The sequence below is a fragment of the Canis lupus genome, chromosome 25 (genome assembly GCF_003254725.2).
Source record: "Canis lupus dingo isolate Sandy chromosome 25, ASM325472v2, whole genome shotgun sequence".
Lineage (NCBI taxonomy): Eukaryota > Metazoa > Chordata > Mammalia > Carnivora > Canidae > Canis > Canis lupus.
The window spans coordinates 51,225,976-51,253,953 of record NC_064267.1 but is presented as its reverse complement, the minus strand read 5'-3'; the positions used below and the strand labels follow the sequence as shown (position 1 = coordinate 51,253,953).

The window sequence follows — 27,978 nt, the reverse complement described above, 5'->3', positions numbered from 1 at the left end:
CTCATGAATATAAATGCAAACATTCTCAATGAAATATTTTCAGCTATTAGGTTCCATAAATATACTAAAAGCATCCATCCACCTATATGAAGCCATTACAAAAAAATTAAAAGAGATAATCCTATACGAATTGATGCTGAAGAACCTATGATAAAATTTAGCAACCACCTCTAATGAAAACACTAAGGAAACTGCTTAAATCAAATGGACACCGAACACCAATGACAAATGTTATTTTCTCAACAATGGAATACTAAATCTATTTAAATTCTAATCATTAATTAGGCATGTATGTCCATTACCACTGTAATTATTTTATTTTTTTTTAAAGTTTTTTATTTATTTATTTATTTATTTATTTATGATAGTCACACAGAGAGAGAGAGAGGCAGAGACATAGGCAGAGGGAGAAGCAGGCTCCACGCACCGGGAGCCTGACGTGGGATTCGATCCCAGGTCTTCAGGATCGCGCCCTGGGCCAAAGGCAGGCGCTAAACCGCTGCGCCACCCAGGGATCCCTGTAATTATTTTAAAACACTTATTCTGGGGGCGCCTGGGCGGCTCAGCGGGTTAAGTGTCTGGCTTCAACACAGGTCATGATCCCAGGGTCCTGGGATGGAGCCCCTGCTTCTCCCTCTTCCTCTGCTGTTCCCTGCTTATGTGCCACATTCATGCCCTGTCTCAAATAAATAAAATCTCTAAAAAAAAAAAACAAACAAAAAACACTTATTCTTGGATGGTCTCATTTTTTGGGTTGTTCATTTGAATAAAGAACCAAACAAGATCTTCATACTGCAACCTCACTATTGAAATTCATTGATAAGACTGAATACACAGAAAACACAAATAGTTCAGTTAAAAAGAATTCTAGGGGTGCCTGGGTGGCTAAGTCAGTTGAATATCCAATTCTTGATTTTGGCTCAGGTCATGGATCTTGGGGTCCTAGGAATGAGCCCCAAGTCTGGCTCTGTGCTCAGTGGGGAGTCTGCTCAAGATTCTCTCTCTCTGCCCCTCCCCACCCCCACTCAAATAAATAAATAAATAAATCTTTTTAAAAATTCTAGAATAAGGTAGTTTAGTAAGATGGCTGGATAAAAGCCAGATGCAAAATAATTCCCTTCTGTACTAGTAATATAAAGGAACAGAAATAAGGATAAAATGCGTTCTACAACAGAATTAAAACAAAAAACAACCAAACACGTAAGAACAATTCAGAAGAAAGCAGAGCCTGGTTGAACCAAATCATTTTTATTTCTCCCAAATAAGTATATAATGTGGTCCAACCCCAGGTGGAATCCTAATACGAGTTTTTTCTAAAAGGACTGGATAAAGTGACCTTCAAGTTTACGTGAAGAATAAATGCCTAAGGATAGAAAAAGAGTGGGAATGAATAAATAAATGAATGACTGAATGAACGAACGAATGAAAAAGAGTGGGCACTTGCCTTACAAGCTATCACACCTATCTTATTTCAAACAAACCCAAGAGGACTCAGGACTAACTTGGAGGTCTCTCCTGAATTCCAGACTTGCTTCTCCTCACTGAACCCTGGGCCTCTGCCTAGGTTCTGATCAACTTCTTTTGAGCACCCTGAGAACGCTATACCTGGAGCCCACCTGTGTTCACCTCATCCTGTTCAGCAGGACTGGGTTGTTTTTCAGGAGAGAAAGGGAACTTTCACTGCTCCCTATCAGTTTCCCGCTGAAAGGAAAGCAGGAAGACCTACTGGATACACACGTAGGGGAAAATGGAGAATACCATTACTGGAACAGGCTATGAATTATTTTAATTTAGCAAGCTTTTCTTGCCATATCCTATTTCTTTCACATTCAGGTTTTTTCCTGAAATATAATTTGGATCCACTATGACTTTCTAACAACATAAGCTACTAGCTAATTAATGTAAAATGAAGCTGAAAGAGGACCAAACCACGGAACTTTTGAAGCACCTGGTTTTCACTAAGAAAGCCTGCAACACGGGATGCCAAGCTCTGTGATTTACACCATGACTGCAGACCATTTGGATCCCCCACACTCAATGTGGTCAAACAAAAACTTCATTCTTTCATTTCAGGTTGTGCTCATTCTAGACGCTGGCAATTTAGACGTCTGTCTTTTCCTGAGCATGGCTTCCTTCTTCCACAGGGCAACACTCCCATCCCAATTCACACAGAACAAGGCAACTTTTCCAAAACAAAAGATGAAAAACAGATGGATAAAACTAGATTCTTGGCAATACGTATAAATGTATTTCGCTAGTGGTATTTCTACCAGCGGATTGCCCTAACTACCCATCACGGTCGTGTTATTCCTGCATTTACACACACGGCCCCAACCCACACAGCGACGCTGAAGAGGACCCCGAGAGTCCGTTATCCCTAATCCAAAGCTCTTGAGACACTCGACCTTCAGATTCTCTGGATCTGAGGGAGGCACGACTCCTACACAGCGTGAGCTCAGCGGCTACCGGGGCAGCGCGTCACAGACACCGACACGTGTGACCACCAGCACGACGTGGTGTAAACACAGAAGGTAAAAGGCCTTCGGCCCAATGCTGCAGCAGGTTCTGGTGCGCCCTTCTCTTAGCTTACGCCTTCGGAGTCGGTCTAGAAAGGAGCCTGAAGCGCACTCATGAGCGAGGACGAGGGCAGCCGCGCCCCCCGCTTCCCTGGGTCGCCCTGCCAGCTCCAAAGCAGTCCGTGCACATCTGACCTGACCCGGCAGCCCCGGTCGTCACCCGGGCTGCAGTGCCAGGGGGCAGGTCAGGATGCAAAAGGGGAAAAGCATGAGGATCCCCTGGGCGGCCGAGTGCTCCCGGCCAGCGTCCGGGCCGAGCCGGGCCCCGGGAGCGACAGGCGGCCTGCGGGGAGCGGACACACACGGCCCGCCCGGGCCGCAGCCGCACCTCCCGGGGACCCCGCACGGCCGCGTCGGAGCAGCTCGTCCCGGCGCGGGGCACGTGCCCGGTGCGCCCAGGGCAGGGCCGGACCCCAGCCCCAGAGCAGCGCGGGGCGGGGCGCGCGGGGCGAGGCCGCAACCGGGACGAGACCCCGCGCCGGAGCACTCGCCGGACCCCGCAGGCCCCGCCCGGTTCCCCTCCCCCGCCGCCCAGGCCTGCCGCGCCGGGTTCTTCCGGCCACGTCCCGCCGCGAGCGACGAGGACCCCGGGGCGGAGGAGGGGGAGGGGCAGGGGCAGGGACGGACCAGGATCCCGGGGAGGAGGGGCCCCCGGGGAGGAGGGGCCCCCGGGTGGAGGAGGGCCCCCGGGGCGGAGGAGGACCCCCGGGGCGGAGGAGGACCCCGGGGCGGAGGAGGGGCCAGCGGAGGACGAGGACCTCCGGACGGAGGAGACGACCTCCGGGGCGGAGGAGGGGCCTGCAGCGAACCAGGATCCCGGGCGGACCAGGGACCCCCGGGGCGGAGGAGGGGCCCGAGGCGCAGGAGAGCCCTCGGGGCGGAGGAGGGGCCCCGGGGCGGAGGAGGGACCCCGAGGCGCAGGAGAGCCCCCGAGGCGGAGGAGGGGCCCCGGGGCGGAGCACGGACCCGGGGGCAGAGGAGAGCCCGGGCCTGCGCCCCTCCCCCACACCCAGCGGGCCGCCGCCCGCGCCCCCTCCGCCCGCCGCCCTCCGCCTGCCGCCCTCCGCCGCCGGCCTCCGCCGCGCCCGCCTACAGCCCGCACCCCCCCACCCCGCGACGGCGGGGCCCCGGCGAGCCACTCACCGCCGACCAGACGAGCGGAGAAGCAGGCGCCCACCGACCGCGCCGCGGACCGCCCAGAGCCCGCCGCCCACCCCGCCCCGCGCGCGTGGCGTCATCACGTCGGCCCGCCCCGCCCCGCGCGCGTGGCGTCACCACGTCGGCCCGCCCCCTCGCCCGCGCTCCCTGCCCCGGCGCGACCCGGCCTCCTCCCCGCCCCCGCCCCCGCCCGCCGCGTCCGAGAGCGCAGGCCCGTCCGCGCTGGCCGCCTCTGCGCAGGCGCCGCGCCCCTCCCACGGCGGTTGGCCATATAGAGGCTGGGGGCGGGGGGAGGTCAAGCGGAGCCTCTTCTCCTTTACCAAGATGGCGGCTCGTCCCTGCTCCGCCACGGCGCCCACCTTATGAGCTCGGCTTCCTGGCGCCGACCAGAGCGGAACAGGTAGCGCGGGTCCTTGCCTCGCGGGTGCGCGGCGTGGGAGGGAGGGCGTTTGCTTAGCGCGAGCCGGGGGGCCGCCGAGGGGAAGACGGGCGGCCGGGGTGCGGCGCGGCCGCGGCCGGGAGCCTCCGCCTCCGCCTCCGCGCTCTCCTCCGGGAAGATGGCGGCAGCGCCGAGCGGGCAGCGCCGGAGCGGGGCCGGGGGCTGCGGCGGGCGGCCGGGCGGGCCGCTCTAGCCCCGGGCCGCCCGCGTCTCGCTGGTGCGGGGGCTTCGGCCCCATTGGCCGCCGCGGGTCACGTGGGCCGGGGCCTGTGCGCGAACCGGAGAGCGCGGCGGCCGTCCCCGGGGACTCGGGCTCCGGCCTGGGCCGGCGGGGGGCGGGGGGCGGGGCGGGCCCGGGGTGCGCCGCCCGGGCGCCCCTTCCCCGCCCCGGGACCTCGGCGCGCTCGCACCCGCAGGTCGTGGCCGGGAGCGCGGCCCCTCGCCCTTGTGCGCCCGCGTCCTTGGCCCCCGCTGGACCCCGAGCCCCGCGACCCCGGCCGCCCCGACCTGGCGGGGAAGCCTGCGGCCGCGCTCGGCCCCGGGGCGCAGAGGGCAGAGGACGCGCGCTGGTTTTTCTCTTCCCGAAGCAGCTCGTGGCCTGGCACGGGGGATTCGCCCGCGGGGATGCGCGGGCTGCAGTGTTTTGAGGGCAGCAGCGCACACACGGCCCCAGGTACGGAGATAGGAAGGAGGCGGCGCTGCGGTTCCACCCGGCCGTGGTTCTCGGTTCTCGGACTGGATTCGGAGGAGGAGTCTCGCCAGAACCGGGGGTTGTGATCGGGAAGACGAGCTTCTGCCAAGGGGACGCGACGGGCGGGAGGTCGAGCGGCTGGCCCGGCCCTGACTGTCCCGCCGCTCCCGTCCTGCAGGCCTTCGCGCCCTCTCTGTCCTCCAGGACGGCCCGGTTAGGGCAGGCTCTCCCGGGATTGCAGCGTCCCCCTGGGTGACTTACCCGCGTGACTCGCGACTGGATGCCATAGGTTCTGCACTCATGCTTCCCAAACAAAACTTGCGCATTTGCCAGGGTGGTGTGAGCAGAGAACACACTCCTCGGAGTCCCGAAGGGTGCTTCTGTTGGGTGCGGTCCATTGAGCCTACATCCACCCCCCACCTCCCCCCCGCCAGGGCCCGCGCTCAGAGGAAGCTTTGCCCTTTCTCATTAGGAAGAAATAACTAAGCTCCTGGAAGAAACAGCGCACAACTGAGTTTAGTTGCCAAGCTGCTGGCAAGAGGTCCAGCTCCTCGCATATTGAAAAGCTTTTGACCAAGTGGAAACCCAGAGAGCATCAGCGTGTCACAGTGCCTTTTCCTTTTAGTTATAAAAGCACCACAAGGTTCGACATTTGAAGACCAAGAAAATCAAACGGTCTTCATCTCTATGACCTTTTAGAAATTGAGTACACGAGTTATTTTGTGCCTAAGTTCTTTTTGTGTGTGTGTGTGTGTTTCTAAAATCAGACATTTTACAAGTGACAATCCCTAGTGGGCTGTTTGACCAGGCAAGCTAATGTTCCTTAAGTACTGCTAGAGACGAGCCAGGCGTGTTGTTCCAGACGTGTCATCTTGATGGCTGCAATTAATTTCATAACAGTACATTGACCATGTGTGCTCTTCCTTAATACATTTTATTGGCATTCATGTGGATTTTAAAATTAAGACCTAATTTTATTTCAAATCAAGGTTGTATCTTCAAGTAGTTTTTTAAAGGAATACTAAATGTAGGAAGGCTTTCAAGGAGACCCTGAATTGCCTTCCCCAGTCCTGTCAATTCTCCTGCAGAGCAGACACGTCCCCCTCTTGGTGGGCTCCTTTGGTCTCTGCCTCCAACTCTGAGCGGCACTTGCGCTCGCCTGCTGGTTCATGGCTTTCCTCTTGTTGCACGCCTTGTCTCCTCACTTAACCCTGAGAAGGAATGTGATGTCTGTAGCTTCCTTTTACCTTCCCTGCGTGCACACACGGCCGCCTGAAGCCCGTGCACCTTTACCTTGCTTAGTCCAGGTTTGAGTGTTCATGTTCTGACTCCATGGGGCCATTCACAGCTAGGCAGATGGTGTGCTGCGATTACTTTACCTTTTCCACGTCATCAGATTTTGTTTCTCCTGGTGTTCTTGTGAGTCTTGTTTTTTGTTTGCTTTTTCTGTGTATTTATCATTACGGTCCCAAATTGACCAGTTGTCTAAATCAGCTTTCAAGAAACAGTCCTTTTTTTTGTCTGATGAAATTCAGTATTTTATTAATCTCTTCTTGGATATACATCCTCCAGGCTCCCACCTGCTGTATTCTTCTTGCAGGTCCCCAACCCCGACCCCTTCATAGGGTCCTTGGTTTCCAGGACACACCAGTGTCCCTTTCTCTGGACTTGGCTACCCTCATTGTGGTGGAACGCTTCCTTAAGGCGTTGCCCGGGGGCAGATGAAGGGGAGATAAAGTTTCGAGAACAAGAATGTCGAAAATGCTGTTTCTCCCCGTGTGTCTGGGTGAGAGACACCATTTTGCTCTGACTTCTGTCTTGAGGGTTATTGTTGAAGGCTTCTGACATTTTGATTTTTCGGCCTCTATACGTGGATATTTCTGTTCTGAAGCTTAAAGGATTTTCCTCCCTGAAATGCACAACACGCAGCGCAGTGATGTCCCTCGGAGTCTGTTTCCATGTAGTGTCCTGCCTACTTTTTAGGCCCCTCTTACGTGGAAAGTCCCGTTCTTCAACACTAGACATTTTTAATTTATTGCTTTGATCTCTTCCCATTCACCTTCTTTTTGTGGAATTCAACTGTTGGGCCTTCTGGATGGACACTGATTTTGCTTGGGTTGTCCACTTTCTGGAAGGCGTTCTCAACTTTATGTGGGCCGTATTGTTGAGCTGTGCTCCATGCATGTCCCTGAGACTGTCCTCCTGCCCCCTCTGTTCCAGCCTTCTCACATCCTGGTTTGGTTTTGGTTCGTAGCTTGTTGTTGTACCTCCCCTTATCTCTGAGGACGTTCCTAAGTTTGGGGGGTTTTCTTTCTTTGAAGTCACAGTTTGCTTCAGGCTACTTTATGTTGGTTTGGGATTTTTGGCTTTCGTTTCAGGGCTTTTCTGTACTATCTGGTGATATTTTCCCATCTGTTCAAATGTCAGTAGTTGGGACTTGTCAGCTGTGGTGTTCACTGCAGAGATACCTGCTTGGGCCATTTCCTAAGACACCCTGTCACCGTCTTCCTGTCTCTTGAGCTTCTGCACAAAAATATCTTCCTGCCTCTTGCCTTTGTCCAGCGGGCTAAGTGAAGGAGAAGACTATAATCTTAGCAGTTACCATGGACGGACTTCCTCCTCTTTCTCCAGAATGATATCTCACCCTGCACTGTAATGAGTGTCCCCAGTCCAAAGATTCTGTTTCCCTTTCCAGCGGCAAAAAACACAGCCTTTGACCCGGCCTGTGAAAGGGACAAAACAAAACAAAACGTCCTTTTTAATAGTATTTTCTCCTCACTTTTCTGAGTGCCCACTGGGTGTGTTATTTTTAGCTTGCAACATGAATTTCACTTAAATTTGTGATTCTTTTATTCTTTGCTAGTCCTGTGTAGCCCAGCTGTCGATTTTGTTTTTGTCCTACACATGTGCTGAAACACCCTAGTAAAAAAGAGATGAACAGGTCAGTCTTCGTGGTCAAGAAATTCGAATGGCCAAGAAGCAAAGCAAGATTTCAGTTTTGCTGATGATCAGAGAATTGACATTGAAATCCTGTTTCCCCTACAAACTGGAAGAAACTAACACGACTATTTTAGTTACCAAAGGTGAGGGGGACACGTACAGTCAGATGTTGCGGGGTGTAAGTAGTTGAGCTCATTGGGAGGGTAATTATGCCTCTGCAGTGACTATCCCTACACCCTGTCTAATCATATAATTGTATTTCTAGGAACCCTTCCTGTAAGAGCTACTGGTTCTAGTGAGGAGAGGTTATTTTTTTCAACAGTGTTTGTAAAATCACACACACAAGAAGCATATGACCTCTGTAGAGAAGTTACTAACTTATGTTTATTTGATTCACCACGCACTGTTAATAAATGAGGTAAAATTGCAAGTGAACCATAGACGGCCATGATGCATTTTAAATGGAATTACGTGCAGCAAGTGGTGAAGCAATGCCAACAACATGATCTTATTCTTTCTTATTTATGCCAAGGACTAATACATCCAAGGAAAACCTTGGATAAAACAATTTTAGAGATACTTCCTGAGGAAGAATCATGAGGGATTTACTGATTTTTACATTGTTTTGTTGTGTTTTATAGTATTTTTATGCTGGAAGTCCTATTCCTTGGACTATAGCAGACTTGCTATAGTGTTAATAAAGCCAGTATTAATGCAGCCTTCACAGCCCCTGCCCATTCCATCCCAGGCTTTGTCATGGGGGCGGGGAGGGTCTTCCCAGAGGCTGAGCTGTGCCCCGAGGCCCCACCCCAGGGACTGCAGGCCTCACCCAGAGTAATAATGAGAGGCGGGAGCCAGTGTTTAGTTAGCAGGGGCCATTGAGCAATCAGTATGAATGTTTTCCAAATAAGCATTATGAAGTGGTACCTTTAGACATTCCTGAAGGTGGATCTTGTGAGGCATGCAGCCGTGCCTGTCCCTCAGTGTAGACCGCCAGGCATTGGTTCATTCTGCCAGACTTGACAAAGGGTCACGATGCCTGTGCAGGTGAGGAAGGCGGTCCTCGCCGTGGCCAGGAGTCAGGAAACCTGGACTTCACTTTGGGGCCTGTGCTTAATCGGGGTGATTCAGGGTGTTTCTTGACCTGTAGGACTTTAGCTCCTTCCTTTTAAAGATAAGAAAGCCGAATCTCTGAGATTTGGCTCTTCTTTTTATTCCTCTGGTAGCACAGAACACTTGGTCACCTCAGTTTATCGGAAATTGAGTTTTCAAGTTTGGAAGGATGGCACTTGGAGCTGATAATCACTCATGTAGCATCCCATTTTGTGATCCATTTCAAGGATGTGCAAGTGATGCGAAACACTTTGCGTAGTAAAGCTTTAATTTGTTGATTCTTGCATAACAGGCACCATGCCCTTTATTTCCAGCAATGGTTCAACCAGGCCATCTTGCCCCCCAGAGAACATCTGGCGGTGTCTGGAGACCTCTTTGGTTGTCGTGACTCAGGGGTGCTGCTGGCATCTAGTGGTTAGAGGCCAGAGGTGCTCCTCATCCTCTGGTGCCCAGTTCAGCTCATGACAAAGAATTGTCAAAAGGTCAGCAGCGCTGAAGGTTAGAAGCCCTGGGTGGCGCAGCGGTTTAGCGCCTGCCTTTGGCCCAGGGCGCGATCCTGGAGACCCAGGATCGAATCCCACGTCGGGCTCCTGGTGCATGGAGCCTGCTTCTCCCTCTGCCTATGTCTCTGCCTCTCTCTCTTTCTCTGTGACTTTCATAAATAAATAAAAATTTAAAAAAAAAAAAAAGAAGAAGCCCTTGGGGAGCCCGGGTGGCTCAGCGGTTTAGCGCCGCCTTCAGCCCAGGGCATCATCCTGGAGACCCGGGATCGAGTCCCACGTCAGGCTCCCTGCATGGAGCCTGCTTCTCCCTCTGCCTGTGTCTCTGCCCCTCTTCTCTCTCTGTGTATTTCCTGAATAAATAAATAAAATCTTTTTTTTTTTTTTTTTTTTTTTTTTTTAAAGAAGAAGCCTTACTTGGCAGGGTCAGTCCTTAAAAGGGCCCTGGAGTGTGGCTGTCACAGGCCTCATTTTTCAGTTGAGGATAGTAGAGACTGGCTGGGCAAAGCTCCTTGCAGGACTGTTGCCTGCAGTATTGGTCTTCCCTGAGCTGTTTCTGTGCCGTCTCTTGTGAAGCACCGCACGTGAGCTCACTTGGTCCTCACAGTGATACCACAGTGGATTTCAATTCCTTCTTACGGGCAGGAGACGGAGCACAGTCAAGATCTATTAACGATTTCATTCTTATCCTTGTTTTCAGTTTTAGAAGTTTCGTATGTTGACACACTGACGTAGTGTTTCCTCGCTGTCTCAGGGCTGCTCTAAAGCTTGGGGTCAAGAAGCCGATATCCTGTCCATGCAGCCTTTCCTGAGTCTTTTCCAAGAGTGGAGCCAACCAAACTTTTGGAGCAAGATATTCTGCTCTGAGATACATACTGAAACTATCCTGCATCCTTTAGAATTTTGAATCTTTTTCCTTTATTCAGTCATTAAGCATTCATTTCTCACCAAGTACATATCCATCAGTACATTTTGGGTAAGGAAGTGAACTAATGAAACCCCAAAAAAAGGGCAGGCCCAAAGTCAACAAGCACGCAGGGCCCATGTATGGGGTGACTTGCGGACAGCTGCTGTCAGCTGTCATCCATCTGGGGCTGCCCCAAGGGATCAGCTTTCTTCTCAGGACTCTTGCTGGACTGGTGTTTCCATCACCCCATCAGAGCACCCAGCACCAGCATCTCCCTGGCGACATCTTACCGGCATGCCTGTCTCTCTCCGTGTCCCTGGCCCCTGGCTCCATGTGGGTTTCAGGAGGAGCCCTTGGTGGGTGTCTGCTTGTTTGGGGGCCCTGTAGTACAGCAGCTATTCTGAACACTTGTCTTTTACTGACTTTTGGCGAGTTATAATGGGCTGCTGAATCCAGGACAGCTTTCTAGACTCAGCGACTTGCTGGACATAGTGATAAGTCAGTCCGATGGTCAGGTCTCCACACGTTGCTCTTGTGTTCTTCCACCACTGTTGAATTTGTGGCCTCAACCAACCAAGGAGCAACTTTTTCCTGAGCTTTGGACGTGCTTGGATCAACAAAGTGTTGTGATCTCCAAGAGCATCCTTTGCATGTGCCTTATGCAGTGGCGAGGCACAGCGTTTAGGGGCCGCTGCTGCTTGGCCCGGTGTTCTGGCATAAAGCCACCTGCTATGCTTGTCTTGAATGCTGTTCCCCTTTATCAGCATCAATCACACACCCCCTTTGTGTGATCTTCAAGTATCCCACCTTAGGTGTGCGGGTTGAGCTGGGGACCACATTCGTGAAGCAGAGCGGTAATTCTTGGCATTGCAGTGCTGGGTCAGAGGGCACCCTATGGATGCTACTGGGCTCTCACCTGAGAACTCCCGAGCAGGACACACTGTATCCCAGCCGTAAGCTTCATGATGTTGGTGCTTGAAGCTTCTAGGTAGAGTGCAGGCTGGACCAGGGCTACTTCTGGTTTCTTTCTGGAGAGGGAAGATAACTTCAGCACGTGTTCCCACCTCTGCCGCAGAAACTGTCGTGCCGTCGGAGGGAAGTTCTGTGCTGTGAACTTGGTGGTGGTACAGCGAGTTAGGTCTGCACGTTACTGGGCCTGGGCGCTGCCATTAAGTCAAAGGGGCTGGGAGGGAGGGCACTGCTGTGAGGGAGAGCCAAGAATCTTTTTGACTCTTCCCAGGGTCGGGCACAGGAGGGCGTGATGGCTGAATTTCCCTGGTTACTGGTTCTGCGGCATTCTGCAAAGCTCTGGGTGTGTGTGTTTCCTGGGGGAGGGAAAACAGTCTTCTCCGCAGGTGCTTTGATGGCTGCTATCTGCATGGCAACCGCTCCCAGCCTCCAGGAGGTTACATCTGGAGGCTCTGGAGAGAGCCTGACTCCTAAAGAGGTTGCCACAACAGACGACCTCAGGAGAGATGGCGAGGCTAGAGAGAACGCCCTTATCCCGGAAAAGACCAGAGCCTTTGGTCTGGTCTTCAAGTGAAGGTACGAGAGAGAAGGGAAACAACAGAATTGTGGAATTAGAAGGAATACTTTTGGAAAGGAGGTCATGTATCTGGCTTTGTTTTGCTGTTTTTAAAATTTGGTTAAGGTGAGTGACTTGTTGAGAAGTGTTTCTGCTTCTCAGGGCTCCCCCAATACAAAACGTGCGGTCTCTGACTCCTCGTTACATAGAGTCGAGAACTTTTGGTCCTCTCTTTAACTCTTTCTTTGGAAATTAAATTTAGAAAAATGAAAATAAGGGGAAAGGATGGCCCTTTTCTTTTGCACCGTTCTGACAGTCGTGAACTGTGTTACTCGACGGTGTCCCGTAACTGACAGAAGGCCCTGGAGTGTGTCTGAGTGGGGCTCGCCGTGTGTCCTTCCTGGTGGCGATAGCACACTGACTCCCGGACGTCGTGTGTGGACAAGTAGGGGCATTTGCCAGCTCTTGTGGACGAAATCAGATGTGTAGTGTTGCTCTTCATTTTACTTTTATGTGATATGCTTTCTGATTTTATTAATACTTGGCTCACTTGGAAATATCTTTCAAGTGGAATTTCTGAATTATGTGTACTGTTTTGACTTTTTCTGACAAGTGGAAGATCAGCTAGGTGGTCCTGTAGTAGTGGCTTAAAGCAGTGTGTGTGAGATCAATTTGAAGAATATTTTTTTTCTTTTGAAACAAGGCTTCTATTTTGATACATTTGCTTATGCTCAGAGCTGACTCGCCAGCCCATGAGACCAAAGTTGTGTGTCGCCTTTGTCGCCCGCCAGTGAGCTCAGCAGTGCTGCCAGGCTGCCTGTGCACAGAGCCCCTTGGCTCCCAGTGCTCAGCGTGGTGGTGTCTGGGATGTGCAGACGAGAGCCAGCTGCAGCCAGGGTGACCCGTCGGACTTGGTGGTGTCAGGGTCCATCGTTAGTTTATGCAGATGCTGGAGATGATCACCGTGTCCCCTTGAGATTTGTAAGTGCAATTCTTCTCTGAAAGATTGGGCAAACAGAAAAAGACGGTGTTACTTGGGGAGCATCAGCAGTCGATCTGTAAATCGTGGGTAGGCTCACCATTGGCTTTCCTTACGTTGTCTCCCCCAACTCTCACCATGTTGTCCTTGGTTGGCTGGGGCTTCGGGTTCCCTCCAGTCCTGAGGGTGCTGCTGAGCCGGAGACAGTGGGTGTACCTCTAGCCCGTCCATTTTTTTCCAACACGGACTTGATGGTTTCAGGTTCTACCATTAGTTTTAGGACTAAATCTTCCAGGAGGAAATGGCCTGCGAAGCACACAGTGGTGACGGGTGGGTCTTTCTCTTCCATCGGATCTCGTGGCATTTGACTTGAAATTCGGCGTCGGCTGTCAGTCTGGCATACGGCTTTATGGAAGGCTGTTTTCAATTTAGTCTATTTAGTACTGATTTCGTGTGCACTAAGAGGCTTCTTAGAGGAATATTTTAATTCCGGAATGTACTTTTTGTCTGTCTTCTCTCTTCACCCCATCCTGAAGTGGTGGTGGGGGCTGCTTTCCTTTCTCTTAAACCTGGTGCTGATTGACGTGGTCGCCGTCCTCCCCCCACCTAGATACTGCTCCCCTCGTCGTGGGCGGTGCTCCTCTCACCATGTCTCATGACATGGCTTGCCCCATCTGCCAGTGTCTCTGGGTCTTGCTCAGAGAACGGTCTGATTGGGCTTTACATTGTTTTTCCCTTGTGGGTGTGGTGTCTAAAAAAGCCGAGGAGCATTGAGGGGCCCTCCCAGGGGGAGTTGGTGGGGGTCCGTGCTGACACTGCTGCTGTTTCGGGTGAGCAGCTGGGCAGGTCTTAGTGCTGCCAGTGACTTCCTTGACACTTTCTCATGGTTTGAAAATCTGCTTTTATGAACTCTGAGAAGATGATTATAACAGACTTTAGTGATTAAAATTTTATTATGCTACATGGAAAGTGAGTGAAATATGCATTGATCTAAATAGATTAAATATATAATCACGTGTGTTTTGACTTTGAAGGATCACTGCCATTTGCCACCCCCTCTGCTATATTATATCAATATATTCATTTCCAATAGAAGGCATTTATTTATTTGTGTTATAATTTGTTTCTCAGACAGAATGAGTGAGACCATGTGCACAAGCAGGTGAGGGTGGGAGGGACAGAGGGAGAGGGAGAGAATCCTAAGCAGGATCTGCACTCAGCACGGAGCCCGACGGCAGGCTCGATCTCTCAGGACCCTGAGATCATGACCTGAATCAAAATCAAGAGTCAGACCCACAACCCAATGAGCCACGCAGGTGCTCAGGGATTCGTTCATTCGTTATTTTACTAACTAAAAAGTAGTACTATTCTCCATTTAATTTTATTAGGTGTCTTACCGAGGAGTTACAAGTATGGTACAAAGCATCTTTTCTGAACCATTTGAGAATAAGCTGGGCATATGAAACTTTATCATCCTTAGATATTTTTATGTATTTCCTACAAACAAGACTCTCCCCTCCTTAACCACAATACAGCCATCAAAATCAGGAAGTTAAGGAGGATGCTCTTTGCTACCTTGAGGCCCATTCACATTTCACCAGAAGGATCCAGTTCCGAATCACATGGTAACATTTCATTGCCAGGTCTCTGTAGTTGTCTTCAAGCTGCAGTGTTTACGCCTCTTACCTTGGCTTTCTTGATCTTGACTCTCGAAATGATTATAGGTGCTTACTTTGTAAAATGTCTGTCGGTGTGGGTTTTGTTTGGTGTTTCCTTTCTATTAGATTCAGCCTTTGCATCTGTGGCCGGAACGGCACAGAAGGAATGCCAGGTTTTCTCTGCGTTCCGTGGGGTGGCTCACAAATTCAGTGTGTCCCGTTACTGGTGATGTTCACTTTGGTCGTGGATTACTGTGGTGTCTGCCAAACTTCTCTCCTGTGGAGTCTCTGTCATTTTAAGTGTGTGTGGGGGGCGGGTGGGGGGTAACTTGTGAAACTAAATATTTGTCAGACTTTCATTTTTGTCACATTCCTGTATCAGCCTAGGCTCACTGCTTCCCGTTGTATTTGATGCACCCTCCCTCGTTATCTGTTGTAATGTTCATAGCCCTTAAAGCTGGCTCCCAGGTCCTTCTGATGCATCCCCCTTTTTCATTTAGAACATCTTGCTTTTTTTAGTACAGCAAGACACTCTGGGCTTTTCGTGTGCTTCCCCTGTCCCAGACGGGGAATCAGCCTTTTCTTCAAAGATGCCTGCTTCCTTTTGATGGCAGGTGGTGCTCAGAGAAGCAGACTCTGGACACCAGGTAGGCGGTTGTTGATGTGTTACTGACCCGGGCCCTCTCAGTGGATAGAGCCGCAGAGTATGTGTGTGTGTGTACATCTGTGCATGTACACACTCACAGGTGCACACATGCACACACGTGTATGTTTATAAAAACACAGTCGTGTGTATTCTCTCTCTCTGTTGGAAAACAAGGGTTCATTCCAGGACTTCTGATTCCAGTCAGATACCCCGGTGTGCATTCCAGTTTTTTCCTTTTAAATTGGTAGCAGTCTTTCCGACAGAGCTAGTAGTCCCTAATGTATTTGCTTGTTTGAGGAGCCAGCGCTGTGTTACGAGTCTCCCCTGCCCACTTCACCTGGGTGCTGATAACACCAGAGAGGTGGGCATCCTCTTACATGGAAGCCCACATCCCAATTTTAAATATTTTTTTTAAATTTTTTATTTATTTATGATAGTCACACAGAGAGAGAGAGAGAGAGAGAGAGAGAGAGAGGCAGAGACACAGGCAGAGGGAGAAGCACGCTCCATGCACCGGGAGCCCGACGTGGGATTCGATCCCGGATCTCCAGGATCGCGCCCTGAGCCAAAGGCAGGCGCCAAACCCCTGCGCCACCCAGGGATCCCACATCCCAATTTTAAAAAAGTTCTATCCTCGGTCTTTCCACTCCAGGCCATTACCTGAACCATCGCTTCACTGTTTGTGACAGCACACCTATTGTGGTTGGACGTGGCGCTATATAGTTAACCGCTTGTTCGCTGATGCTCACTCGTGTTCTTTCTAATTCCTTGCCTGCGAGCCTTCTTAGAGGAGTTGCACCTCTGCGTTCTGGGTTCTTCTTCGGCACTTCTGGGAAGGAGCTTCTTTGAAATGTGGTCGCTGAATTGGCGTGTGTCTGCTGTTGGTGAGGTGTTCTAGTTTTACACGTCTCAGTAGTGCCTTGCCGGTTTCTCCCGACCATTTCAAACATTGCATCACTTCTGTACATCTTTGTTGATCTCCTAAAGGAAGGGGTGACTGAAATTGAATGTCTGTTCATGTCTGTTTGCAGTTTGTGTGAATTTTCTGTGAACTGTGTGACCACAGGTCCTAGCCTATTGAGATATCTGCCAAACAGAAAAATTATTTGTATCCTAACTTCTCTATTAGATAGTCTATGCTGAGATTCTTAACCTCTTACAGGGTCAGATGAGTCAATACTTGCTGTGACGGTGTCTACAGCCTATATCCTCAGTAGGTCTTTGCACCCCCAAATCACAGGTTTTTCTCCTCAATATTCTAGCTCCTTAAGGCTTGATTATTTTTTTTTTTTTTTTTTTTTTAACTGTCAGATCTTCAAGCCAGCTAGAATTTATTTTGGAGTGTGGTGTGAGGCAGGAATCCATTTTTATACTTTTTTCAAAATGGAAATTTGTTATTGGCCCGCTTCTGTTTGTTGCTATCCTTCCTTACTAATTTGAAAGGGACTTGTATCAAATGATAAACTCCTGGATACTCACACATCAGTCTGTTTTGTTCGTACTTTTTCCTCTTATTTGGTGAGTACCGAGTCTAGTTACTATTGGCTTTGTAGTGCGTTTTGTTAATTTTAGGTGAATACTAACTTTTTGGGCCAATAATTTAGGCAGACTTTATTTTCAGGTGAATCTGGGAAATTTTTTTGTAGTTACAAAAGAAAAAATCCAACTGGGATGTTGGGTTAGTCTCTTAGGGCTGCAGTAATAAATCACCGCAAACTTAGTACCTTCAGACAACAGAAATTTATTCTCAGTTCTGGAGCCTCGAAATCTGAAATCTGGCAGGGCCACACACTCCCTCTGCAGCACTGAGCGAGAAACCGTTCTTTGTCTCTTCTGGTTTTTGATGGCTGCACCCGCACTCCTTGGCTCGTGACCACATCACTCCAACCTCACTCCTTGGCTTGTGGCCACATCACTCCAACCTCAGCTTTTGTCTTCATATAGCTTTCTCCTCTGTGATGTCTCCGCTGCCTGTGCACACTGTGTATTGCTGACATGCTGAACTTTCCTTCAGTTTTCTTAGCTTTTTGTTATTTTGGAGAGGATTTCTAGACAGACAGTCATCTGCAAATAGTGACATTTGTGTCTTTGCTTAGTTATATCTTAAGTTGCATGTTTGACAATCTGTGGCAATAGTAGACATCCGTGCCATTTTGTTCTGTATTTTAATAGGATACTTTCAGTTTTATGCTAATTATATTTTACTTCTGGGAAATACCCTTCATGTAACCATTTCCTTCTACTGGTATTAAATTCCATAGGAGGGATCCCTGGGTGGCGCAGCGGTTTGGCGCCTGCCTTTGGCCCAGGGCGCGATCCTGGAGACCCGGGATCGAATCCCACGTCGGGCTCCCGGTGCATGGAGCCTGCTTCTCCCTCTGCCTGTGTCTCTGCCTCTCTCTCTCTCTCTGTGTGACTATCATTAAAAAAAAAAAAAAAAAAAAAAAATTAAATTCCATAGGAAACAAGGAATGCATATTGACTTTCTTCATTCTTTTGGGCATTTTTTTAAAATTTTTTTATTTATTTATGATAGAGAGGGGGGGGCAGAGACATAGGCAGAGGGAGAAGCAGGCTCCATGCACCGGGAGCCCGACGTGGGATTCGATCTCGGGTCTCCAGGATCGCGCCCCGGGCCAAAGGCAGGCGCCAAACCGCTGCGCCACCCAGGGATCCCCGGGCATTTTTAAAGGGCCAACTATCAGTCATTTGTTATCTATCCTCTGAGCTACAAATTTGAAATGCATACATTTCCTAATATTGAATCCTTACTGTATCCCTAGAACAGAGCCTATACCTATTCATGGTATCTTATTCTATAAGTTAAATGCTGATGGGTGCCTGGGTGGTTCAGTCTGTGAAGCGTCTGCCTCCGGCTCAGGTCATGATCCCAGAGTACTGGGATCAAGTCCCGCATCAGGCTTCCTGCTCAGCGGGGAGCCTTTCTCTCTCTCTCTCTCTGCCTCTCATGAATAAATAAATCTCTTTTTTTAAAATGCTGGATTTATTGGTTAGGTGTTTTGTTTGAAACTTTCCATGTTTGGGACGCCTGGGTGGCTCAGTGGCTCAGTGGTTTAGCGCCGCCTTCGGCCCAGGGCGTGATCCTGGAGACCCTGGATTGAGTCCCACGTCGGGCTCCCTGCATGGAGCCTGCTTCTCCGTCTGCCTGTGTCTCTGCCCCTCTCTCTCTCTCTCTCTCTCTCTGTGTCTCTCATGAATACATAAATAAAATATTAAAAAAAAAAAACTTTCCATGTTTGGGGCACCTGGGTGGCTCGGTCGGTTAAGCATCCGACTCTTGATTTTTGCTCAGGTCATGATCTTGGGAGTCCTGAGACTGACCCTGCTGGAGATTCTCCCTCTGCCTCTCCCCACCCCACTCATACACTCATATTCTCTGTCTCTTAAAACAAACTCCGAACTTTCCATGTTTGTAAAGTAGTTTGCCGTGAAGAATCTCTTCTCTGCAGCACCCACTCATTGTTTGGGGAAGCAAACAGTGCCTTGATTTGCCTCTGGGGGCCACCCTTTCCACCAGGTACAAACTGTGTGTTTTGGATGAAACAGCCCAGCTGCATGGATGGATTCTGATTGGCTATGGCTATTAGATATATCCCATCTCCTTGGTCCCTTGACTATAGTTACCGGTCCCCTGGTAGGCTTAGAACCCAATTAATGCCAGTGAGATACAAAAATAATTTGTGAGGGCCCCATGGGGCAAAGAAGCTCATATTTCTTTGGAGCCACCTGAAGATATAATTACTGCCATTTGTGGTAGTTTTTATTTCAAAACCAAGCAAGGATAGTATTGTATCATTGAGCTTGTATTCTCTGTGTTTCTTTCCTTGGTCAGACTAGAAGGAGTTAATTGCTCTTTGTTATTTTCAGAGAAAATGATTTTGGTTTTGATTGATTGAGTCAGCTATTTTTGTTTTTATTTTCTATCCAATTTTTATTTTATTTTTATTTTTAAGTAGGCTGCCTTCGGGGCGTGAAGCGCAACATGAGGCTTGAACTCAAGACCCTGAGATCAAGACCTGAGCTGAGGTTAAGAGTCGGACACTTGGGCAGCTCCTGTGGCTCAGCAGTTTAGGGCCGCCTGCAGCCCAAGGTGTGATCCTGGAGACCCGGGATCGAGTCCCACGTCGGGCTCCCTGCATGGAAGCCTGCTTCTCCCTCTGCCTGTGTCTCTGCATCTCTCTCTCTCTCTCTCTCTCTCTCTCTCTCTGTGTCTCTCATGAATAAATAAATAAAATCTTTAACAACAACAACAAAAAAGAGTTGGACACCTAATGAACTGAGCTACCCAGGCGCCCCTTACCAATTCTTTTATTATTTCTGCTTTGATTTTTCTATTTGACATGAATGTTTAGCTCATTTATCTTCACTCTTTATGATAAAAGTTAAAAGTGTGATTCACCCTCTGAGCGTAGCTTTGCCAGCATCCTTATAGGTTTTGATAAGTATTTCTCTTTGATTCTATTTTTAAAGGCTTTTATTAGGAAAATGTTCAAACCTACCCCTAGACAGAAGAGAGTACTGATGACTCACATACCCGTAAACCAGTTTTAACAGTTCCTACGTTTTGCCATTTTGGTTTTGTCTTCTTCTGCACTCCCCAAACTTTGTTAGTTTTGAGTATTTTATTTTAAGCAGGTTTCAGATTTTGTGTCACTTGTAAATACTTTAGCATATATCTTTAACAGAGGAGGGCTTAAAGAAAACCATCCCTATGGGATCCCTGGGTGGCGCAGCGGTTTGGCGCCTGCCTTTGGCCCAGGGCGCGATCCTGGAGACCCGGAATTGAATCCCACATCAGGCTCCTGGTGCATGGAGCCTGCTTCTCCCTCTGCCTGTGTCTCTGCCTCTCTCTCTCTCTCTCTCTCTCTGTGACTATCATAAAAAATAAATAAATAAATATTAAAAAAAAAAAAGAAAACCATCCCTGACAAAATTAACTGTACATTGTTAATATCCAATATCTATCCTGTGTTCAGTTTTCTCCAAAGGTCACATAAGGTTTGTTTGAATCAAAACCCAAAGAAGGTCTCTCCACACTGCATTTGGTTGATGCCTCTTTTAAAATTTTTTTTTTTTTTTTTTTTTTTATGATAGTCACAGAGAGAGAGAGAGGGGCAGAGATACAGGCAGAGGGAGAAGCAGGCTCCATGCACCGGGAGCCTGATGTGGGATTCGATCCCGGGTCTCCAGGATCGTGCCCTGGGCCAAAGGCAGGCGCCAAACCACTGCGCCACCCAGGGATCCCCGGTTGATGCCTCTTTTGTCTCTTCTTTTCCTTTTCCCTTTTTCCAGAGGGAGAGTGCGTGTGCACACGCAAGCAGGACAGGGAAGGGCAGAGGGAGGGGAGAGGGAGAATGTTAAGCAAACTCTCACTGAGCACAGAGCCCTACATGACCCTGGCATGGCAACATGCCTCGTGACTTTGATCTCACAACCCTAACATCATGACCTGAGCCAAAAATCAAAAGTTGGACATAACCCTCTGAGCCACGTAGGCGCCCCTCTTTTGTCTCTTTTCAAGTCTTTTTTTGTTTTTGTTTTTAAGATTTAATTTATCCATGAGAGACACAGAGAGAGAGGCAGAGACACAGGCAGAAGGAGAAGCAGGCTCCATGCAGGGAGCCCGATTGGGACTCAGTCCCAGGGCCCCGGGGTCACGCCCTGAGCCCAAGGCAGACACTCAACCGCTGAGCCACCCAGGCATCCCATCTTTTCAAATCTATAACAGTTTTTTTCTTTTTTTGCTTTTATTGTCATTTATGAAAGCTGCAGGGCTGTTGGTGCTGTGGAATTCCACACGTGGTGGATTGGGTTGATTGTATTGGGGTAGGTAGTGCATTTTTATGATCCTCATAGTTCCTGTAAACTGGTAGCTGTGTTTAGATGCTTAATTTGTTTCAGGTTTGATTCCCTCCCCCCACCCCACCCTGAGGTATGTGGGGTGGGAAGTAGGGGCGGTGCCAAGAATATATCCTGGATTTTGCTGTGTACCCTATTGCAGTATACCAGGAGGCATGATATGTAGCTGTCATTTTGTGATGTTAACATCTGATCAAGGGTATGGTGTCAGCAAGGCCACCACTGTCCCCTATAGAGCTTTCTATCAACCAGTCCTCTGCTTGGCTTTGGGTTATGAAACCCGTGGCCATTTTGCTTGTGTCCGTTATTTCATCCGTGTGTTAGTGTACTTTTGCTGCTATACTAGATTACCGCAGATTTGGCTGAAGTGAGTCTCACTGGGTAAGGCATGGTGTCGGCAGGGTCTACTTCAGAAGCTCCAGGAGAGAATCCATATCTTGCCTTTGCCAGCTTCTTGAGGCTGCCTGCATTCCTTGTGGACCCTCTCTCATTAAAGTACACAATTTTAAGAATACTTGTGATTCCATTTAGGTCTCACCTGTATAATCCAAGATAATCTCCCCATCTCAGTAATCTCTTTAAAAAAAAAAAAAGATTTTATTTATTTATTCATGAGAGACACAGGCAGAGGGAGAAGCAAGCTCCATGCAGGGAGCCCGAGGCGGGACCCGAAACGGGGTCTCCAGGATCAGGCCCTCGGCTCCAGGTGGCGCTAAACCGCTGAGCCACCTGGGCTGCCCTCCCCATCTCAGTATTCTTAATTCCTCTGTAACATTCACAGGCTCCAGGAATAATGACCTGGATATCTTTGGGGACAGTGAGTTAGCATCCAGTTGGCAATTTGCAAAATGAAGAACTGTTTCTTTTTTTTTTTTTTTTTAAGATTTTATTTATTAGAGAGCAAACACGTGCATAAGCAGAGAGGGGCGGGGAGAAGAGAGACTCTGAAGCAGACTGTAATGTAAAGCCCAACTGTGGGATCATGACCTGAGCTGAAACCAAAAGTCCGACGCTTAACCAACTGCGCCACCCAGGCGCCCGAGATTTTTCTTTCTGTCTAGGTTTTTTAGTTGGCATTGTCCTATAAAGAATGTTTCTCTTCTCATTCTGATTACCCTGAAGTGGGGCTCCTCATCTCCTTTATTGGTGTCCAGAATGCACTGGGACTAGCAACTTCCTAAGTGAAAATGCATTTTTGTAGCTTTTTTTCTCCTAGTATCATCAACTCATGGGTATATATATAATTGTGTTTCAACCCACTTAAGACATTTTTTGAAGGTCCTGTTATTTCCCGAAGTTGGCTTCTGTGTCCTCTGGATGTGATCCCCATTAGTCTGTGACTCCTTCCTTTCTGTCACAGCTAGGTGCCCCACCTTGTCCCTATTGTGTTCAGCATCTGAGATCAGCCATTTTTCTGAGGAGCCCCTGGGTCCTTTTAGTGGGGAATGGTGTTTGGATGCCACAGTCCTTGTGCTAGGTAGGGATGCTCACTGCCACTGTGTTGTGTTAACCATAGAAATAAAGCAGTTATTCTACCAAGAAAAATGGATTTATTCAAGAATAACAGAATTGCATGCAATTCCATACATGCAGGATATGTATGGCCAAGTGGTAGGCAAGTCCAACAGAGAAGAGGAACGTTATTTTCTAGAGAAGGAGGAAGATGTTGGGAGAGGTTATTTTGAAGCAATGTCACTGGGGAGGATTAGGATGTCAGTTCCTCACTGGCTTCGTTGCCGAGGTTGCTGGTTTCTTACTGGAGCCAGAGCACATGTCTTTCCCTGTTGGGGCCTGTAAAAGACGATTCTTCCTGTGATTGACCTTGAGTGGTTAAAGTGGCTCCCCTTTATCGTCCCTACTCCAGTTTACTGGGGTTTCCCTTTATTGATTTTCACAGTTGTTTCTCATAGTAGATTTAGGAAATAATCAGGAGTATGATCATTTCTGGTTCAAATGAATATTTATATGATTTTTACTTCAGTGTGTATCTTACACCAAAAATCTTCATTCTTAAGGTTGTTAACCTGATAACTGGACCTTAAAACACATAACATACTTAGAATAACAATGCTAACATTATCAGGATATATCACTTGGAATATGCTGTCAAATTACGGCACATTAGTTACTTTCCTCTGATGTTTATGCCACCAATGTGACATTGTTAGATTTGTTTCCGTATTTTTTTTATTTTTTTCTTCAATTATAATAAACATAGAGAACTATGCAAATCTTTAGTGTTGTGGCTCAGTGGATTATCAGTAACTGAACCCATCCATAGAACCAGCATCAAGATAAGGAAATAGGGCATATTTTATTTATTTCTAGGGTTTGTACTTCTCTGATTTATGGTACTAAAAAAAATGGTGAATCATGGTATATTCAGATGAATGTGGCTTCCATCCCTTCTCTCTCCTTTATACGTTGTTTTCTTCTATCATTTCTTTTCCAGAAGGCAAACAGATATGTATGTTATCTACACCTATAGGTGTATACTCACTGGGCGTGTGTGTAGACCTACCACATTTCTGATTCTTTCTTAGGGGAAGGTAGCATACCCTGCACCTTCTGTCCTGCTCCCTGGAGACCACACGTACTAGTGTGTGGAGGTCTCTCCTGTGCCTTGTAGGCCACATGTTGCTTTAGTTGCATGGATATGGCATGATTTGTTCAATCTGCCGCCGCCTCAATAAAGTTGTGGTTGTTTCCAGACTTTACCTTTTTATTGCTTACAGTTTCTGCTGCTCCCCTACTGTGTTCCCAATCCCCTCCTTCGCACAGTAGGTGGAGTCCGTTCCAAGTGGCTGCTTAATGTCTGCTTGGAGTTGGCCTCAGCCCCTGAGTGTGGGGCTTCCATGCTGCTGCTGTTGGACCCTGCCGCCCTCCTGCTTCTCTTGGCTCCCTGTGGAGCCATAAACAGCTGGTCTTTGCCACATATCCCTCTTTGCTTGGCGCTGATTTTCTAACAGTGGGGTCAACAGTTTGTTCTTGCCCTGCCCACCCTTCACTGCAGGCAGGCCAAGTGCCTCAGCGGCCGCTCCCCAGATGCGCTTACAGCTTGCTGGCTTGCTCTGAGTCCACGATGGAGAGTAAAAAATACATGTCCAACAGAAAGGTGCACTTTATGCACCTTTATGTTGAATTAGTTTGTTCTTTGAGGGGACAACTATACCAGAAATTCTTGAAATCTAGAGGTGAGGTTCACTCCCTAGAGCAGACTCAGAAAGTACTGGAAGAGATGACGGAGTCCCACCTGCTGATTTGGCAAATGAGAAGACGGGCCAGGGGAAGAGATGTGACATGTCCAGTGTCACCTGCTTGGTGTCTACCTGGGCTTAATAACCCGGGCAGGAGAGAATCTGAAGACTTGATTTTTCTGATGTTTGTGTCTTTGTGAGAGAAGCATTACGTTTCTGTTTGGATAGGACTGATGCCAGTTCCCAGGTATTTCTACCCATGGCTTCAGCTAACTTTGTGTCTCTAGCATAATGATTTTGTTTGTTTTTAAACGTTTACTTTATTTATTCGTGAGAGACACACAGAGAGAGAGGCAGAGACACAGGCAGAAGGAGAAGCAGGCTCCAAGCTAGGAGCCCGACATGGGACTCGATCCCGGGACCCCAGGATCGCGCCCTGGGCCAAAGGCAGGCGCCAAACAGCTGAGCCACCCAGGGATCCCCTGTTTGTTTGTTTTTTTAAAGATTTTCTTTATTTATTCATGAGAGACACATAGAGACACGGGCCGAGGGAGAAGCAGGCTCCCCACGGGGAGCCTGATACGGGCCTCGATCCCAGGACCCTGGGATCAGCCCTGAGCTGAAGGCAGATGCTCAACCGCTGAGCCACCCAGGTGTCCCTCTAGCATAATGTTTTATAAACGAGCTAAGTTCAGTCCAGCTCATAGACTTCCCTATGTACTTGTAGGAAGAACATTTTTTAAGTATAAGTTGTTGCCCTAAGAATTCTTTTGTTTCTTAGAGTTTAAATGGAATTTACAGTCAGAAGATCAAAAGTATTTTTTTGATTGTGGAACTTGGTGGGGGTGGGGTGGAGGTACTGCCCAAGGCGTCCTATGCTGGTGTCTCGTCTCCGGCCAGGCCCTTGCTGTCCTCTTCTCACGCCACCATTGCCTTGAGGTGGGACTTGCTGTGGCCCCCAGTCTGTTACTGCTCTGAAACCTGTTCCCATGGCATTCAGAGACACAGATGGCCCAAGGGTCACAAGATCCATTTCACCTGGAAGCAGTGAGTGGTTGGCTCTTGTAAGGAAACAAACCATTTTATGTGTGGAGGAGACCACGGCCGCGCTGCAAGCGTGTGGTGGCCGTGCGCGGGGGTGCCGGGGGAGAGCCGCTCGGCCCGGCTTGCTCAGTGCAATCCTGGGGGCTTGCTTACTACGCTCACGGGCGTTTTTCTTTATGCTGAGGCGAGACAAACCCCTTCTGTACCGCCCTGCAGGTACATAAAGACAGTCTTGGGTGTCTTCCAATTCCCAGGGGCTTTCAGGGTGCGTGCAACCTCTGTAATCAGCAGTCCCTCCCAAGGAAATGAACAACACAGAAGTCTTACTTCAGACGTCTTGCTTGTACCATGGTCTAATAAACCAGTGAAGAAAATAATTCTTGTGACCCTGCCTTTTGCTGATCTGTGGTAGCAAATGCTGTTTAATAGTACGTCTTTGTTTCCCTCTCCAAACAGAAGGATCCATGGACAAAGTAAGAGCGCCCTATAAAACAGAGCTATCCTTCTGCAGCGGACTCTCAGGAGCGCTTAGCCTAGCTCTATCAGTAATTTCTAAACCTGTTAACACACACCTTTTTTTGGGTAAGTGGTATAAGACATATATGCTATTTTTACATGTGCTCACCTCTCAATACAGTTGCTGCTTTTTCCAGTCCGTCCTCCCTTACCAGCCCCCACGCGCTGCTCCCCAGTGCCTGGTTCTGTGCTCCCTCTTGGAGTCTCAGCAGCTTAGACGGCCTACAAGTAAGGCATAGGCGTTTTATGCACACGCAAACACGTTTCCTCGCAGAGCTGCCCGTCTCTCGTGAGTTGACCTGGACCCTGGCTGTATGGTTGAGGGAGGGACACTCGTTCACTCCCCCACCATCTGTACAGGGCTGAGACCTTGTATCTGAGGGGCTGCTGACTGGATTCTAATAATCTCTTCTTACAGAAACCAAACTCCCACTGTGTTATCTAGGGCATTCAGCATCAATTTCTTTTAAGTGGATCAAGAACTTAAGACAAAGCAATTAGAATGTCAGATTCCTTGAGGTTTTTAAGAATTTTTCACCTAAGTGACACAATTTTTTTTTAAAGCAATCTGTCCTCACTGAGAATTTCCGTGTGATAAGTTTAATATTCTAGGAACATTTCACTCTTCTTTCCTTATTTTGCATCATTTTTAAGTTGTGTAGTTACATTAACAAGTGAGCCCGGCATAAAGAGGTTTGGGAGCAAGTGCAGCGTCGCAGGTGGGCACTGCAGTTGGGGCACACGGAGGCGGTCTGTGAGTGGAGGGTGGCCTGCCTTCTCGGTTTGCCGGTGGGAGGAGACTTGCTCGCTCAGTAGGTTCGGTAGGAGACTTTGTGTCCCGCCATCATTGGTTTACCCAGCACCCTGCTAGAAACAACACAAGCATCCAGTCTTTTGCTCCTGTGAAAAAGCCACAGTACGTTTGTTTCTCGGCACCTACGTGAGCACACATGGGAGAGGCTCTAGGAATTACCGGGTCAAAGCACATTTGTGCTTTTTTAAGTTGCAGTGTGTAATCAGATTGCTCTCCAAAGAGGTCACGTCAGCTATTCCTCCAGCCACACCAGTTTTCCTGTACCTTCTCTGATGCTCATCAGACCTCATACTTACCGAACTGAGAAGTGTGATGTAGGATCTCTCCCACTTTCAAAGTGCATTTTCTTTTGTACAAGTCAAATGTTTTCTTCATTTCTATAAAAGATGTTTTTATTTTTTGCTTCTGTTTGGGTTGTTAATGGATTTTTTGGAGTCCCTGGAAGGAATGAAAGCTGTCCACTAAACTTGGTCACTTCTTCCCGGAAGCCTTTGAGACAGCTCTCTGTGCCACACGCTCCTGGGCGTCTGTGGCAGAGGAGACACTCAGGACGGACACAGTACCCGTTTTGTATTCCTTCTCGTCCTCTAAATTTATTTTAAACAAGAAATTCATAGTAAATTGATTTGGGTCTTGTAAAAAGAGTTATATAAAGTTTATTAATAAGAAAAACCTTTTTGTCAAATTCCATTTCTGCTTTGGTTTGGAAAACCCAACTCTAGCAAATAAGAGTTTCCTATAGAATTTCAAAATTTTTACTATCTACCTTAAAAATTTAAAAAGGAACAAATGACATTAAGTTCAATAATATAATTTTGTTTACTCCTGTCTAGAGCATTGTTTCATCGTGAATTCAGTACAAAGTCATCAGCAAGGTGTTTTTTTGCATGAAGTCTTCAAAATCCAGTGTGCCAGTGTGTTCTTTAGACTCAGAGCATGCATCGGGTGGAACTAGCCGTGTCTCAAGTATCGGTAGCCACATGTCACCAGTATATGCTGGCCAGCATGGCTCAGGAGCAGTTTTCCTTTCATTTCTATGGAAACCCATTAACTTACATTTTTGAACCTAACCTTGTGCCATTTGCTTTTTAAAAAGAGTTTTACAAGGTCTGGGGTGCCTGGATCGCTCAGTTGGTTGAACATCCTGCTCTTGGTTTCTGCTTGGATTGTGATCTCGGGGTCATGAGATCAAGCCCCACATCAGGCTCTGCACTTAGCGGGGCGTCTGTTTGGGGTTCTCTCTCTCTCCCCCTCTCCCCTCTCCCCCTCCCCGCTCATGTGTGCTCTCTTGCACGCTCTTTCTGTCGAATAATAAATCTTTTAAAAATTTACTTTTAAAAAAGTTACAAGGTGTGTTTATCTGACACATGTTCTTGAATTTGGCTCTAAATAAAT

At 48.5% G+C, this 27,978-nt stretch overlaps 2 protein-coding genes across 6 annotated transcripts in view; one reads left to right on the top strand and one right to left on the bottom strand.

Moving 5' to 3' along the window:
- Window positions 1-4,227, bottom strand: part of SEPTIN2 (septin 2) — a 33,989-nt gene extending 29,762 nt beyond the window's left edge. Inside the window, exon 1 of one of the 2 annotated variants that reach the window (XM_025463759.3) lies at window positions 4,094-4,227. The gene's annotated coding sequence lies outside the window, so the exon portion shown is untranslated. Of the gene's footprint in view, window positions 1-3,719; window positions 3,823-4,093 lie in introns of those variants that run through there. The other variant, XM_025463760.3, reaches the window with a different exon arrangement.
- The window catches only part of LOC112670035 (high density lipoprotein binding protein), a 68,979-nt gene continuing 44,992 nt past the window's right edge, over window positions 3,992-27,978 (top strand). The window contains exon 1 of one of the 4 annotated variants that reach the window (XM_025463753.3): window positions 3,992-4,134. In XM_025463753.3, coding sequence (XP_025319538.1) covers window positions 4,097-4,134 — 38 coding nt within the window. In that variant the 5' untranslated portion in view covers window positions 3,992-4,096. Of the gene's footprint in view, window positions 4,135-4,821; window positions 4,847-7,811; window positions 7,948-27,978 lie in introns of those variants that run through there. The other 3 variants (XM_025463754.3, XM_025463758.3, XM_049100897.1) reach the window with 3 other exon arrangements.